The 15,914-nt window shown below is 41.0% G+C and overlaps 1 protein-coding gene across 1 annotated transcript; it reads right to left on the bottom strand.

The window, feature by feature from the left end:
- Positions 1-1,224: 1,224 nt before the first annotated feature.
- Positions 1,225-13,768, bottom strand: MGARP (mitochondria localized glutamic acid rich protein). The gene is made up of 4 exons (XM_083756089.1): positions 13,312-13,768; positions 10,944-11,047; positions 7,853-7,958; positions 1,225-3,772 (listed from the first exon to the last, which is right to left on the bottom strand). Exons 1-4 carry the CDS (start codon positions 13,388-13,390, stop codon positions 3,531-3,533), a joined length of 531 nt encoding a protein of 176 aa, XP_083612215.1. The 5' UTR covers positions 13,391-13,768; the 3' UTR covers positions 1,225-3,530.
- Between the last annotated feature and the right edge of the window lie 2,146 nt (positions 13,769-15,914).

Below are 15,914 nucleotides of genomic sequence, written 5' to 3'. Positions count from 1 at the left end.
ATAGCCGCTCTGCCTGCATTTGCCATTGAGCCCTACTCTGCAAATAATCTGAAGAAAGTAGAAGTGCCAAAGTCTAAAATACATAGTAACTAATTGATGTTTGGGATTAGCAAAAGACATTTCTGTCCATTACAGTTAAGTCTGAGTGGGGATAAAAGTTCAGTTTGCGAAATCCTTTTAAATATCTCAATTAAAGACATGAATCTTCGAGTAAATGGCAATATCAATGCATGCATTTTTCTTTTACTATATTAATGGAAGCAAATTATTAATGCTCCATGAACATTTAAATGTGAGTTAAAAGAAAAAAGGAAGAGCAAACAATTAGCAAAGGCATATGGGCTGCTTATCAGTCATTACCAAAATGAAATAAGATAACCTTAATTCTCAAGGCAAATGTAGCATGAAAGAAACAATAGCATCTCTGGTGCATTAGACTAACTTAAGAAGGATGCATGTTAAACACATTTAAATTAAGTGTTGCTCTAGAATTCTGAACTGGTTGCTTTTTCTCTGCCTTTGTGTGCCATCCTCCATATGCAATGGAATCCTACAAAACTGCCTGCTTATATTAAATAGAATGTACCATGGCAGGCTCTAAGGTTTTGTTGTCATCTCCACATACCCCATACACATTACACACAGACAAACATTGAAAACTGGACTTAATACAAAACTTTGACTAGTTTCTGGACCAAATTCACTAACACTGTTCAGCTCAACAAATCGGGACCACAAATCACAGCTCAAGGTTGGCTTGTGAATCTCGGGGTACTTTCGTTGCAGTTTGCTGTTAGTCAAACTTGATAATAGCTTCAATTATAAAAACTCAACTATTATAAAAAAAACTTTCTGAGTGGCAGGATGTCACATGAGTCCAACAGATGCCCAGTTCTGACAACCTCTGATGCTAGACTTGGGTCAGAACCATGTTTGTAGCAGAGGTATCTGCAATTTCCATACTATTCAACAGGCAAGCCAATTTCAAACTGAAAGCGGTTAGCCTATTAAAGCTTTGTGGAAGACTGCAATAGATACTGCAAAGTTTCCTCGGGTACCCATATGCATACATTTACAGAACTGCACCCTTTCACTGTGTGACACCATACTAAATATTATCCTGTTACAAAAATAGTTCATTTTTAGCAGATACTGGTATCTGTAGAAACATAATAAACATAATTCAAGGAAGCACTACAGGTTTCACAAGAATGCAAAGAAAAATTGTAAAACAAAATCCTTTATTAAGAGGTAGGCAAGACACCGATTTCAGCATTCTGTTTCCCTGTATCATTATTCCATGTGAAAATGACTGTAATTAGGAATTCAAATCTTCAATTCTGTTAATACAAAATATTTCAGTGCAATACTACATTACGACTATGCTTACTAATTGTTGTTCCAACTATATGTGTGGGGAAAGGTGCTTCCCCCTCAAAAGTTGAAGTGATGTAAGGAAAATTTGAGAACCCCTTTATTTTGCAGCTGAAATAAAGCAGCTATATTTCTATCTGATCTCCTAATGTTCTTAAATGAATTTAGCAGTTCCATTTGGAGATACAATAATGGAAATCACCTATGTTAAAAAACAAAATTAACTTAAGTTTATTGTGCCAACTTGAGTACTTTTACACATTAAAACTGGAATTTCTCCAACTCTGCTTGTGGTTTTCATTTGTACTGCTTATATTTAATTGTACTGCATCTCATTATATCAGTGTTTTTATCCCATTCTCTTCAGCATCAGAAATAGCAGTGTATTTCTGGGAAGCCAAATTGGCATTCTCATGAAGCCAGGGGAAAGCCGCAATACAGTAGCAGACAATTATTTCCATCTATAAGGTCTGGAGTTCAGTTGGCTTGCCCCGTTCACAGCATTTCAAGCTTCAGGGCTGTGGAAAACTTGACATCCCAGTTAGTTATTGATAAACAAAACTAAGCTAGCTAGATAAATATAATGCAGTTATTTACATAAAACAGATATTGCAAGAATGTAAAAAGTCCCAAACAGACTTGGAAGTTTGGTTGGGAATTTCTACCACAGGAAGGTTGTGGTTTTTTTTTTAATAAAAAAATGTAATTTATGTATTGCATTTATATTCCACCCTTTTCTCCAAGGCGCTCTAGGTGGCATACATGGTTCTCCCCCTCCCCATTTAATCCCCCCAACAACAACCCTGTGAAGTAGGTTAGGCTGAGAGACAGTAGCTGGCCCAAGGTCACCCACTGTGCTTCATAGCCAAGTGGAGATTTAAATCCTTCTCTAAGCTCCACCCATTCTAATTCTTTCTGCGGTCACCCAAGCCAATTTCCATACCATTCCAGAGGACCCCTAAAAACTTCCAAAACAGATTTTGGGAAGGTACAGAATGCTTTGGGTCTTTGCAAAAATCACCTCCCCATCCCCTTCCCTCTGGCAAGAGTGACTTGTCCAAATAAGGCTTGCTTCTATAAATCATTTAAGATCAGGTCTTTTTAACTGCAACATCACCAGCAATGACAAAAGTGAACTCACGTTACAAATTACTTAATGATGGATACAAATCAGATGACTAAGGGGTGTATTGGTACTATAGAGCCCTTCCTAATAAAGGCCTATGTTTTATTCATCTAGTTTTTACCAGTTTAATGCTGAAGGCATTATCTGTGATTAAGAGAATGCTGAACAGTGTCAGGTTCCACTGTCCACTACATAAGACAAAGAGTTGCAAGGAAATATATTTCCATGGCCAGCAATGAAACAGAGCCTAGAATGCATTCATGTTACTCACTTCCTGGATCGCAGCCATCAAAATTATTTTGGAATGGTCTTATTTGGTCATTGTTTTTAGGGCTAATCAGAAATCACATTCTCATTCTTTGCATAATGAAGTCTGAAAAGCACTCAGAATTATAGGTGGTATTCTCTGCTTGTCTCTACTCAGAGTAGAAACATTGATGTTAATGGACATGTTTAACTTGGGTTCATTCGTTTCAAAGTATCTACCCTGAGTGAGAGAAGCATTGAATACAACCCTCCAAATAATGGATGGTTTTGGAAACACGCCAAAAATAATAATAGTGTTGTTTTTTTAAAAAAATATTCAGAAAGGCAATGGATTTGGCAGCAGAAGAAAACCACACAAGATTTTGTAATAGTAAATATATTTCTAATGGGCCAAAATGCCTCTGTACACATCTTACAGCTTGTGCATTTAGGAGAGAAAGAGCACACTGAACTGCACTCAATTCTATTTATAACACACTCTCTAGGCATGTCCAGCTATTTCTTCTGGACAAAATCAGGAGCCTTCTACCACAAATGGCAAATTAGGGCTCCTTCTTCCAGAAATATTTTGCAACAAACTACCTAAAATAAGTTGTATGGATTAAACTTGGAAACTGCAGCTGAAATCATATCTCATTTATATTAAAATTCAATTAAGGTTTTAAAATACAAGTTTATTCTGTGTGGAATACTATGTTAACGTGAGCAAAGCAGTGCTTCCTGTGATACAAGGTAAAATGCCTACAGATTTCCATTTGTAATGTTAACCTTGCGTTTGGGCTGCCTCTGAGCTGGAAGGAGCATCTTGCTCTTCTTGCACACCAGAGGATGCCTCTTCAACAGGCGATTCGTCTTCTCTCTGTGCTTCTGCAGATTCAGTGTGCTTTTCATTTTGCACTTCCGATTCACCAGTAGTTACTGCTGCAGTCTCTTCTTCAACTGCATCCTTTACTTCCTCACTTGCATCAGTAGTTTCGTTTGCTTCTGTTTCATCGTTTTCTAAGGCTTCATTTAACATAACAGAGAAATCATGAAGCACAAACATGCAGTGTGAAACAGGTTAGCCTGTTACCTTGTTAATATGTGGAAAGAATATATAGCATGAAGCAAAGGGTTACTATGAAGTACATAACAAAACAAACAGAAACATGCTACGATAACAGAGAATTATTTATAAATGTACAGCAGTTAAAGACTGCAGCCATCGGGAGGGAAATGGCAAGGATGCCATTGAAAAGAGGCTCAGTTCATGTTCATATTCTATGTTTAATATATGAATGATATTATTAAAGCCAACCTTAATAGGCTGCTATGTTTAGAAGCTGCTGTGGAGCATAGCATCATGCTATAGAGCTGCAAATTAAGAAACAGCAAAAACAAATCTGCTCAGGCCACAGGTCAAACTATACTATCACCTTGATGAAAGAGCAGTTTGTGTATGCAGGAACAGTATTGTCATACTTGAAGTTCCTGAAATGCAATAAATTCTCTGTCCTTTTCACCTGGAGGAAACGGCTCTGCACATTCCTTCTACTGAAGTAGATTGCGAGCCAACCACTTTGAGGGTTTTTTTTTTTTACAAGCAAGCAGTATAGAAATAAGAAATAAATTGTAGGTTTGATGTGAATGTTTAAACTGCTGCAAATGTCAAAAATATCAAAATGCAGGAATAAGACCAAAATGCAGGAATAAGACAAGTGCTATTTATGAGCCCAGCTTTCCCCCGTTCATGAATTGCGATTCCATTATTATCCGTCTTTTTGCAATAAATGCTGAAGTCCACTGAAACAGAAATGCACACCCCAGCCTAGAAACCCGAGGACATGTTTTCAAACAGGGATTGTAACATTCTAGGTAAGAAGGCGTGGAAATGAAGATGTAATTGAACAGGCACCAGCACCACACAGATGAGAACAGTGACCCACAAGCTTTGTTAGCTGACAGACAGCAGCCCAACTGGCAAACAAAGCTGAGGAGAAATTAACAGACAATGACATGCAAAGATAGGTATGTGAACAAAGGGAGAGAGACACTGTCAGGTTTAATAATGATTGGCTACAAAGAACATAATTATTTGATGTGATCAAAACATCCAAATATTATCTAAGTTTGTACTGAGAAGTAGGTATTTCATTTAACTTTGATAGTAACATGAATAGGGACAATTATTTTAAGTTTTTTGTTTATGTCACATCATTCTCTTATGTATTGGTACAGCAGTGCGTCTTTAAGACTTGAATAAATTGACTTTTAAACAGATCCAGCTCCTCTTTTTCCTGCTAAAACAGAGACCATACTACCCAACTGTGTCCCTCTATGGGATATAACAAATTTCTAGAAAACTAACCTATTCACACAAAACACAGATTGACAAGCAAGATAAGTGTTCAGGACCCTTTATTGGACAGTCAATTACAAGTGTATTAATTCAAAACAGCCAGTGTCTTAAGAGTGCCAAGTTATCTTCTATAGGATGTATTTAAGTTGTGTTTTATCTTGGCCTTGAAAAGATATAATTATTGGGGAGTATTCTCACAAAAATGGAGTTCTATAAGAGATGGTTTTCTCAAGTTTGGCTGCGAGGTATACAACGATGGACTGTCCTTAAAAAAATTAATTCCTCGGTTTTGGAAAGATTTCCTTTGTATTTTATTCTGAAAGTGTAAAAGCAGAGGAACAATTAGAAAGATTTAAATACAATCTTTCTAGTGAAAGAAAGATTAATACAGCAAAGGAGATCAGAAACAAGATTAAGAGAAGGAAACAGAAATTGGAACAAGAAATTGCATGAACACACTCAGAAAATTGCAAAAACTGGAACGTTAGCATACACTATAAACACCATTTTGGAATTTTGCAGGTTATTTCTATTAACATTTCCCTATTCAGTTCAATGTCAAAGAGCTGGTTCATGACAAAAAATTATGGGTTTGCCTTTGAGTGCACACCTAACAGGAAGCTTCGGCATGCAGTATTTTTTCTGTGGTACCCATGTTTGTCACATACATTTTACAATTTTGAGTGTACACTTAACACATTATAGGTGTACAGCTGAAAATATATTACGTGTGAAGTAGCCTAAAGTCTTCTGCTGAGAGGTTAGAGGTTTTGTCTATTTTTTTAGTAAAGTATAGAACAGGTTATGGGTTTTCCAAATCATAGGTGAATTTGAAAGGCATCGCATTATTTAAAAACTTGAGGGAAATATAATACTTGCTTTTCTGAATGTTTCATTTGTTAAGATAATTTAAGCATACAATTTAGATGGAGGTAAGGTCATTTATGAAAGGCAATAAAGGGCCAGGGAAGGAGGAATATCAAATACCCTGCATTCTTCTCATAATAAGGCACATGAAAAGAAGGCAGAAAGACAGGAAGAGAGAAAAATAGCATGTAACATATGAATTAATGGTTTTCAAAACCCAAACGTATTATTCAATATAAATGTTAAAAAGGGGGCGGGAGAAAAACCAGGTCAGGTAAATGCAATTTGATTGCATTCATTGCGTCTAGGTAGGGAAAAGAAAAGCAGCTACATGTGTTGGGTGAGATCCAACAGTGCACATTTTTCAGAGAACAGAAGCAGTTGGGGGAACAGGTACTCCCTGGAGGGTTTTAGGGGACCCTTCAGAAAAAATTTGAGGTTCACAGGGGGCTGGAGAGAGGAGGAAAGGAAAAAGAAGCGTGCTCATGTAACAGTGGATAGTGTCCAGGTAGTCTGAGAATGCGTTCAGTGGCTGAGCTGATAGCTATTTGTAATGTCTAGCCCTGTAACTGCAATCTTAGGCAGCAATCCTTTGCGTACTTCCCTGGGAATAAGTCTCACTATGCACACAAAAAACTTATTTCTGGATAAATATGCACAGTAGCAAACTGTTTAGAATTTAACTGTGTTGGAAGTACTATTGCATTAACTTACTAGGCAATCCTATACATGCCTACTTAAAAATACATCCTATGTAGAGCTTACTCTCAGGAAACTGGGTATAGGGTCACAGCCTTCTAAACATTCCTTCATCCCTAAGATGAAACAGCTTCCATCAAAGAAACAGATCCTAACTCACGGACTATTCAGTGAGATTAATTAATAGAATTTCACATTTCTATATACTCAGCAGCACTATCTTAATGATCCTTCAGTATGAACTGTATGAGTGAAAACATGTTGGTTCATTCCTGAGTTAAGCCACAGTTCAAACTGAGTTCCCTCTATATACCTTCTTAGTTATTTCATACTGAAATATTTTCATTTATTTAAAATATTACGCAAATTATAGACATAAAAATGGTCATTTCAGGAAGCAATTTGGCAGTGCTCATTTAGTTATAATAAGCAGTACTAGAGAACAATTCCCTGGGTTTTGTGAATAGAATTTCCCCCATCAATGACTTAGCTGAGCACTATATTCAGAGTTTTCTGAAATTCCTGAGCCATCAAGCTGCTGACAGACTGGAATTATCATCTCAAACAAAACCACTTTTGTAATTTTAGTTATATGAGTTCTGTAATTAGTTAACTTTCACTAAACGTTCAACCTTCAGCGCTTTATATTTTTTCTCTGTGATGCTTAATGAAATCTTTTTAAAAAAGAAAAACCAATCCCAGACTATGTGTTACATGAACTGAATCACTTTCAGGAATGTCTTTGCATTTTAGTTGCAACAAAATGATCAAATGTATCTGAGCAAACTAACAATCATGGGTGTAGCGAAGTGGGGCAGCTGCCCCCCCCCCAATCATGTAAATCAATAAAAATACTTAACTAACTCAAGTTCTTGGGCCCCCAACATAAAGTCTGCCGCCCTAACATAAATCCTGGCTTGGTCCATGGTAACAGTAGCAATGTATGCATATGTAGCATATAAACCTTGCAACCAATAATATTCTAGGACCTAGGAGCCATTAAATTAGAACCATTGTAGTCCTGTCAAAAATAATTAAATTGACCAGAACTCTGATACATAGCCATGTAAAGTCTAACATAAAGTTCAACAGATTAGCAGCTTCTATATTTCCACCCCCCTACTCCTGTCTTTGCTGTTTTTAAAAAAAACAAAACAAAAAAGCATAAATTCTCAACTTACACTGAGGAGGCCACGGTTTTGGTTTCCATTCTGCTACAGTTCTTTGCTGCATATCAGTGATACGTTCGTTGTACCTGGATTTGTCAGAAGTAACCGTTCTGTAGGCCTAAAAATAATAATTGCACTTATCTCCATATGCCAAGACTGTGTTCTTTGCTTTTCCTATTAATTTTTATAGTTAGCAAAAATAATACATATCATCAAGGGAGAAAATGAACCAAATCCCACATAATCTGTAGCTCCACCCACTTCCATTTAGGGAATGCTTGTCAGAACATGGGATACAAAAAAAACAAACCAATAATCCATACAAAACTGTCCACATAAAGTTCAGGTTGGAAAAAAACAATTGTGACATCTTTGACCAAGGGACAAGTGGGGGAAATGACTAAATAGCATTCCAGATTATAATGTGGAGGTGGACTTTCTTTGTTCTTTCTTTGTACTTATAAATATAATAAAGTTGCACCAATCAATGAAGAAGGTGTCTTTCTTATATTCCATGTAAGACTCTCAGCTTTTACTAACTCTTCCATAAATGCAATAAATGCAAAACAAAAACACTATGCTACAAATAATCCACCATGTCACCTTTGAGATCTTTCTAGTGTGTACTCCAAGGCTAGTTTCTAAAGGGCCTCTTAGGCACATGGAAACACTGTTGTGCGTATATTTAGTTTTGGCATGAATGGGCAGTCTCCAAATAACTCATACTCTAATTTGCTGCTCTCTACTAGATAAAGTGTCCTTTTTTTTTTTTTACTAGTTGGCTTCTTGCACTGCGTTAAAGTCACTTTCCAAGGTCTCCCAAATTCCAGGATTTGCTTTTCAGCCAACATGATATTGGGGGGGGGGGGTTTGGGTAAAATGTATAAAGATCACAGTGAGTATTTTTATATATAGGCTAGCCTTTTTAATGAAGAGGGTCAGATTAAACATTAATGATCAAACGTAAATGCTTATAGCCAAAAGCCACTGCAAACCAGGAATAAAATAACAAACACAGATCATAAAGATTAATAAAACATATAAACTCTGTCACCAAAATACAGTATATGAATATATGTATACAAATACAGGAATGTTAATAAATTTCCTTTAATAGGTTAAAATGAGAGATAAAAATATATAAATTAAACTGTAACACCCTATTCTAGCTTTATAAAAATTATATCGAAGTATTTAAGATTTGATTAAAACCCTCTTCAGAATATTAAAATCAGATGAAATGATTTATTAATTAGAGTCAGATTCAAAGTTCTATTAAGAGCAACAACACGTTGACCTGGCTTGCATATCACGCTAAGCCAAGCCATGGCTTAGCAAAAATGTATAAGCTCTCAGGCAGCAGCTGCTTGTTTTGCTGCTGCACTCAGCTAAGTGATGGTTTCGTATGTTATGTGAACCTGGGGCCTCTTGGCGCGCCCAGGAGCGGGGTGAACTGCCCATGGGGGTGGGACAGTGCCCATAGGCAGGGATGGGATGGGCAGCACCCATAGGGACAGGACGGGGCGCGTGGCACCCATAGAGAAGGGACTGGGCATGTGGCGCCCCTAGGAACAGGGGGGATGCCGCGGGGCCTCAGCTGGGGGGGAGGCAGTGGGCAGACGGCGTGGAGTCTGCGGGCGCCAGAGACGCATAGCTTGGGTGCGCTGCAGACCCCACGGTGAGTGCCGCCTGCCATTTTGTCACACCCCCCCTCAGTGGCGACACCCGAGGTGCACTTACTGCACCCCCTGGCTACACCCCTGAACCTGGGCTCATGAGTTAGCTTTGCTGGACAAACCATGAACTAGTGGACAATCCTTGTTTTCAGTTCATGGTTAATCTAGAGACAGCTAACCCATGGGCCTGAGCTCATGGCATACTAAACTGAGTCTAACTCCTCTTGTCTCCGAGTTTTATTGGTGTAACTCAGAAGATAAGCCATTTTTGGCTTACAACAAGTGCAGCACAACAGCAGAATGATGGGCGAGGATCTCCTGTCCGAAAGTTTGCACATTTGCACTAAGCCATGGTTACTACATTAAAGGTAAGGTTAAGGCAATGTAAGACTGTTGTTTGTATTTTATTTTCTGTTTGCTTAAACAGGTAGAAATGCTATAGTATAACCTTACAAAAAGTTTTATGGCATATCTTCTACTATTTATTTAGCCAATGTTTGCGATAACATTTTGACGACTAGTGTTATTTTTGTAATAAAACTTATGATAGCAATAAACAATAGTTAAACAAGCACTGCTTTTCAAACATATATTACTTAGAATTAAGCTCTATTGATATCATTTCCAAATTCTGAAAATCAAAGCTGAAATGTGTAGCAACTAATGAATATTAGACAAAGAAAACTGAATGCTCGATTCAGCTGGTTAAACTCATAGGTACTAGTTAGAAGAGATGAATAACATATTTACTGTGTGTGTGTGTGTGTGTAAATATTAAAATATTGCATTCCTGAGTGGTGGGAAATAGTACAAAGCTCATTTCCTTTGGTTGGAAGAATGTTTTGGTGTCCATTTACTACATTTACATATTGAGAACGTAGAACAGGTAGGATCAGTCAGTAGGAACAATCAGTGTAGGCATCAAACTATACATGACAATGAGTTCATGCAGCCTTTTCTCCATGATTTTTTATATAGGTTTGTTTTGTTACACAATCCATAGCTATGGATGATACAATCTTAAGTTAGATAGCTGCATGGGACTGGGGAGCATAACTATCCCCAGCATCAACACACATACTTGAGACTGCAGGCTCTTTGAATTCATCATATTGATCAAACAAACTTTACAATTATTATTATTTCTAATGCCCATCTTTGACACGAAGACTATACTAGAACTGCCACTGATATTTGCTTCCAATTTCCAAGAAAACTTTTATTGGAAAACTATTCTAAAATTCATCTATTGCTGTGTATAATCACATTGACATTTAGGATATGTCTAATATTAACTTTAAGTTGTCATCATTGTAAGCAAAGTTCCAACTTAAATTTTGGTTTGACTACATTATCATTTCTCTATCCTGTTGAGAAGATTGAGAGTTTTTGGACAGTGTAAACAGATGTGTAAAGAAAGCACTCACTAAAAAACCTCCTGCTGCAGCAGCACCAGCAACGAGCAGATAATAAATAAAATTCTCCCCAGAAGATCCAGGAACGCTTCCAGATGACATCTGGCGGAAAGGTGCTTCAAAAATGAAAGCTATAATATTAGTGATAATACTAAAAACACAAAACAAAACAGTAAGCTCAACATGCTGTAATTGAGATAATCTAGAGATCTTTTTAAAGAAATGTATCAGCTACAAATCTCATAATGTAAGATAAAGACAGGATCAATAGCTCTTTCGATCATACAAATCCACTGTTGCACTTAGCATTTTCATAAGTTATTGGTAATAGATCAAGCCGAGAAGCAGTTGTTAACGCTGTCCAGAGCCTTTCCTAATCCTACCTGGAGACACTGAGGTCTTCAGCATGCAAAACATGTACTCTACCACTGAGCTAGTCTTTCCCCATAACAACATCATGATGCCCTTTCACATGAGGTGAATCCCAGGAAAAGATTCTGCACCTGATGAATGGCACAGAGTAACCAGGTAATACAAAGTGGAAATATAATTTTAAGACATTCTTAATGTGGACTTGAATATGCTGACCAGAATGAAGTTTAAGCCAGGTGTTCATTTGTTTTTTGAATGGGGCATGATAAATCAGTTGGTTAGAGCACGGTGCTGAGAACACCAAGGTTGCAGGTTTGATCCCCGTATGGGATAGCTGCATATTCCTGTGCCGCAGAGCGTTGAACTAGATGATCCTCAGGTTCTCTTCCAACTCTACAATTCTATGATTAAGCAAATATTTTAAAAAGGATAGACATGGATTTTTCTCCCTTGCTCCAAAAACTTTCTCTAGTCTAACCATCATGTCTTGAAATTAATAATGTAAGATACCTGAGGGCCTCATCACACATTCCCTACCGCAATGCCCCATATAAGCACTCCTATAGCGTTTTTTCAATCAATAAATGTTGCAGATGTAAACTACATTGTTTTGGGAGAATTGTGGCATCTTCTTTCAAGACAGAACTTCTGCTACTGCATTCCTACATTACACAAGTCACACTATTATATAACTAGGAAAAATGCACAGTCATGTGGAATATGGCCATGCACTCCTATTTGATGTCAGTAATGGGGCTACAACCTTCCCCTATCCCACTGCCCAGGCCATTTCTTAACATGTGTATAGCATTTTAAGTACTGTATATGCTTGTCAAACCTAATAACAAACAAACAATGGAAGCACCAATCTGACTCTTGCCAATTTACAAAACTTTCAGGGAAGAAATCATACTGCTTGGACAAAATATCCTCAAACACAGTCATCTGTCCCACTGACACCCTCGGTATTAAAGAGCAGTGTGGCTACCTCACCTGCAGCACCGCTAATCCGAATCCATCCCCTGAGAGCAAAACAGACTACTAGACATAGATATGGGCTAGTATAACCAGTGTACAGTGCTTAACTAGCAGGATCCATCTTTCTAACCTAGAAAGGCCCAGATCGATCCTCGCAGATAAGGACGTACACTGTGCAGATAGAGGACGGATTATTTTATGAGCAGAATCAGCAAGTTCTCGCCAGTCTGTGCTACCTCAGCCACATTCACATGCCCAATAAGAAGGGAAATCACCAGCCCTTTATTAATTTTTTTCCGGACTCTCCCTCCCAGTGGCGTAGCGTGGGCGGTGCAGGGGGGCCGGCCGCACCGGGCGCAACATCTGGGGGTTAGGGTTAGGGGGCGCAAATCCACGGGTTAGGGCGTGCAAATTACTTGCCTTGCCCCGGGTGCTGACAACCCACGCTACGCCATTGCTCCCTCCCCAACACCCTGCGCCGTTTTCTCTCCCTTTAGCCTGAATTTCTGTCAGCTGCTTACACACTGGCCAGGGGTGGGGGGAGTGATTCTGGTTGTCATCTTTTCCCCTCCGGTAAACAGTCCCACCCTGTTCTCCACTAGTCAAAATAACTTCGGAGGGGAAACAGTAAAACACAAGAGGCTCTGGTGGCTTTCTTTTCCCCCCACCCCGGGCTTAAGATGCATCTGCTGCTGCTGCTGCTCCGCCGCCGCCAGGAAGAGCCTCCTGGGTCTCCCCGGCGCCGAGGGGCTGGGCGAAGGCGAAGCGGCTCTCCTGCGCGCCAGGAGCCGCGTCCTCTCGGCTCCCCTCCATTGCCTCAGCGCCGTGACCTTCGCGTCTCCTTTCCCAGGCAGCCAACGCAAACACCGGCGCCCTCAACCTCTGCGCGCCCTCCTCGCCCAGCAGAGCCACGCGGCTCCTCACCAGCCCCCGCTCCTCGCCTCGGCGTGCTTCTGGGCGGGGGGGGGGGTTTCGACGGCGCAGCCACGCGCGCGACCCCTCCGCCCCTCCCCCCCCAAAAAAACCTCACCGTGTCCGCGGACGAAGGGGGCAGCCCCTTGCGTGAGGCGGCGGACCAGAGGGCGCCACGCGAAGCTGCAGAGGTGCATGGTGGTGGTGGTGGCGGCGGCGGCAGCAGCAGCGCAGAGTGGGCTGCCGCGCAAGGGTTCGCCTCGTCGCCTGGAGAGCTTCTCCTGTTCAGACAAGAGTGACAGGCGGAGACGCGGGAGAGACGGGGAAGAGCGAGGCGGCGACGAAAGGCGAGACTTCGGCCAATCCAAGCGCCGCGGCTCCGCCCTGCCTGCGTGCGTGCTTGCGCTCAGCTTGCCCTGCGGCTCTCTTCAAAGCGGTAGCCTTTTCGTGCTGGCCTGGCCCCCAGGGCGGTGGGGACCTGCGAGGGGGCGGGAGTCTTCCCCGCTGCCCCCTCACCTTCAGCGGAACAGCCTCGACTAGGACGACGAGAAGGGCCTGCAGAACTGGGGAAGTGGGAGGTGCTGGAATGTGTCTGCAGCAGGAGGCTTTTGCCCAACGGAACGCACACATGCATGCAAACCGCGCCCCAGGACGCCAGTGGCTTGACGGTATTCGCAGAATTGGAGCTTAGCTGTGTTTTGTATGTAACCTGGGGGGCATTTAAGACGGATGGCTAAGTGCGGTTTCCCACGCCCACCCCCAAACTGGCTGGAAAATGGGTCTCTTTCTGCCTGAACAAAGGTGCAACCCCAGAATTCCTTCCCCTTTCCTTATTACAAGGATGTAGCTGCAGGCGCTCACACACCAATATTGGCACCTCAATAAACTGGCAAGACAGGCCAGTGCTGTTTAGCTAGGATCATGGTAATATACGTTAATTTGAGACAGGACCCAGCTCTAACCCATTTGCAAAGCTGAGTGTTGTAAAGGATTAATAAACAGTAGTGTCTCCAAGCACCATGTTTTCATCACCGCGAATGAGCAAATAGAGCTGCACCCCCATCTTGGCATTACAAGGGTGGGCCAGGCTGATATAGCACTTTTCTTGTCACTAAAAGTAGGGGGAAGCTTGCAATCTTGCTGCAAAGTCCTCTGTGTGACCAGAGTACCTCTGTTCTGTTTTAAAATGGCAATGGCTTATTAACAGAATTTCATAGTAAATGAGATTCTTTGTCTCAGGGTCATGGATTCAAGCCCTGGGGTTGGGCAAAATATCCCTGCATTGCAGTGGGTTGTGTCCCAACCTTGGGCCTCCAGCTGTTTTTGGACTACAATTCCCATCATCCCTTGCCACTGGTCTTGCTAGTCAGGGATGATGGGAGTTGTAGTTCAAAAACAGCTGGAGGCCCAAGGTTGGGAAACACTGGATTAGATAATACTATGAAACGCCCCTTATGTGCTTGGCCTTGAGGTCCAAGCCAACTTCCCCAGGTACACATGTCTGCCTGCAGCAGCTTTCCTGGAGCCCTTCCCCCACTGAAATTAGACTTGAATGTACAGTAGTACCTCGGGTTACATACACTTCAGGTTACATACGCTTCAGGTTACAGACTCTGCTAACCCAGAAATAGTGCTTCAGGTTAAGAACTTTGCTTCAGGATGAGAACAGAAATCGTGCTCCGGCAGTGCAGCGGCAGCAGGAGGCCCCATTAGCTAAAGTGGTGCTTCAGGTTAAGAACACTTTCAGGTTAAGTATGGACCTCCGGAACGAATTAAGTACTTAACCCGAGGTACCACTGTACCATATTTTTCGCTCCATAAGGCGCACCTACTTTTTTTTGGGGGGGGGGGAGGGAATTAAAGAAAAGAAATATGCGGCTCTTGGGGGCTTTTGTGGGAGGTGGGGGGAGTGAGAGAGACTCGCTCTGTCCCTTCCCCCACCTCCCACAAAGGCCAGGGATAGCCGTGCAAAACCTCCCCAGGACAGCAGGATGAAGGCTCCCCGCTGCCCTGCGGAGGTTTCGCAGGCTACCCCAGAGCTGCTCAGGAGGAAAGAGGGCTTCCCCCACCGCCAGCCCCAAAGAGCAGGTCGGGGCTGACAGGGGAAGCCCAGGTCGTCGTCCCCCCCCCCCGCCAGCCCCAGGGACCACACATTCGCTCCATAAGACGCACAGACATTTCCCCTTAGATTTTAAGAGGAAAAAAGTGTGTCTTATGGAGCGAAAAATATGGTATTCTGTTGTTGCCAGTCAGTAGAATGGTGAGAGTAGAACCCACAACCATTTATCCAGTTTCCAAATGAGCTATAAAAGAAACACATTTCACATAATGACATTTTTTATTTAGTTGGCTTTCGTTCCCTCCACTTCTTCAGAGGCTAGTTGTTTTATCTTTGTTTTCAGTGGTTCTTATTTTTATCTAAGTGGCCTCAAGTCCCATCAGGGGGAAAATGTGGAGTATAAATAAATAATTTTATTATTTATAATAATTCTCTTACTTTAATATACGAAAGCATCTCTTATTTATGATTTTTTCACACTCAAAAATATAGAATTTGAACAGACATACTACAAGAAGTAGGAAATGGGATGAGAACAAAAAACGTTGCAAAAAATTCTGCTAAATGCCTGTAAAATAACATGTTCCTATAAACCTTATAGGAAACCTTCAAATGAATCAAAATAGATTCTTAAAAGTATTGAGTGCTTGCATTCAGTTGCC

This window comes from Podarcis gaigeae (assembly GCF_964106915.1).
Source record: "Podarcis gaigeae genome assembly, chromosome: 9".
NCBI classification, from domain to species: Eukaryota; Metazoa; Chordata; class Lepidosauria; order Squamata; family Lacertidae; genus Podarcis; species Podarcis gaigeae.
This window is presented reverse-complemented; position numbering and strand designations above follow the sequence as displayed.

What these genes read in the sequence shown, in the direction of transcription:
- MGARP (XM_083756089.1), bottom strand. Translation starts at nt 13,390, where the DNA reads ATGCACCTCTGCAGCTTCGCGTGGCGCCCTCTGGTCCGCCGCCTCACG. An exon ending in CCCCTTCGTCCGCGGACACG is followed by an intron (nt 11,048 to 13,311) that starts GTGAGGTTTTTT and finishes TCATTTTTGAAG; the next exon opens with CACCTTTCCGCCAGATGTCA. An exon ending in AAAACCGTGGCCTCCTCAGT is followed by an intron (nt 3,773 to 7,852) that starts GTAAGTTGAGAA and finishes TGTTAAATGAAG; the next exon opens with CCTTAGAAAACGATGAAACA.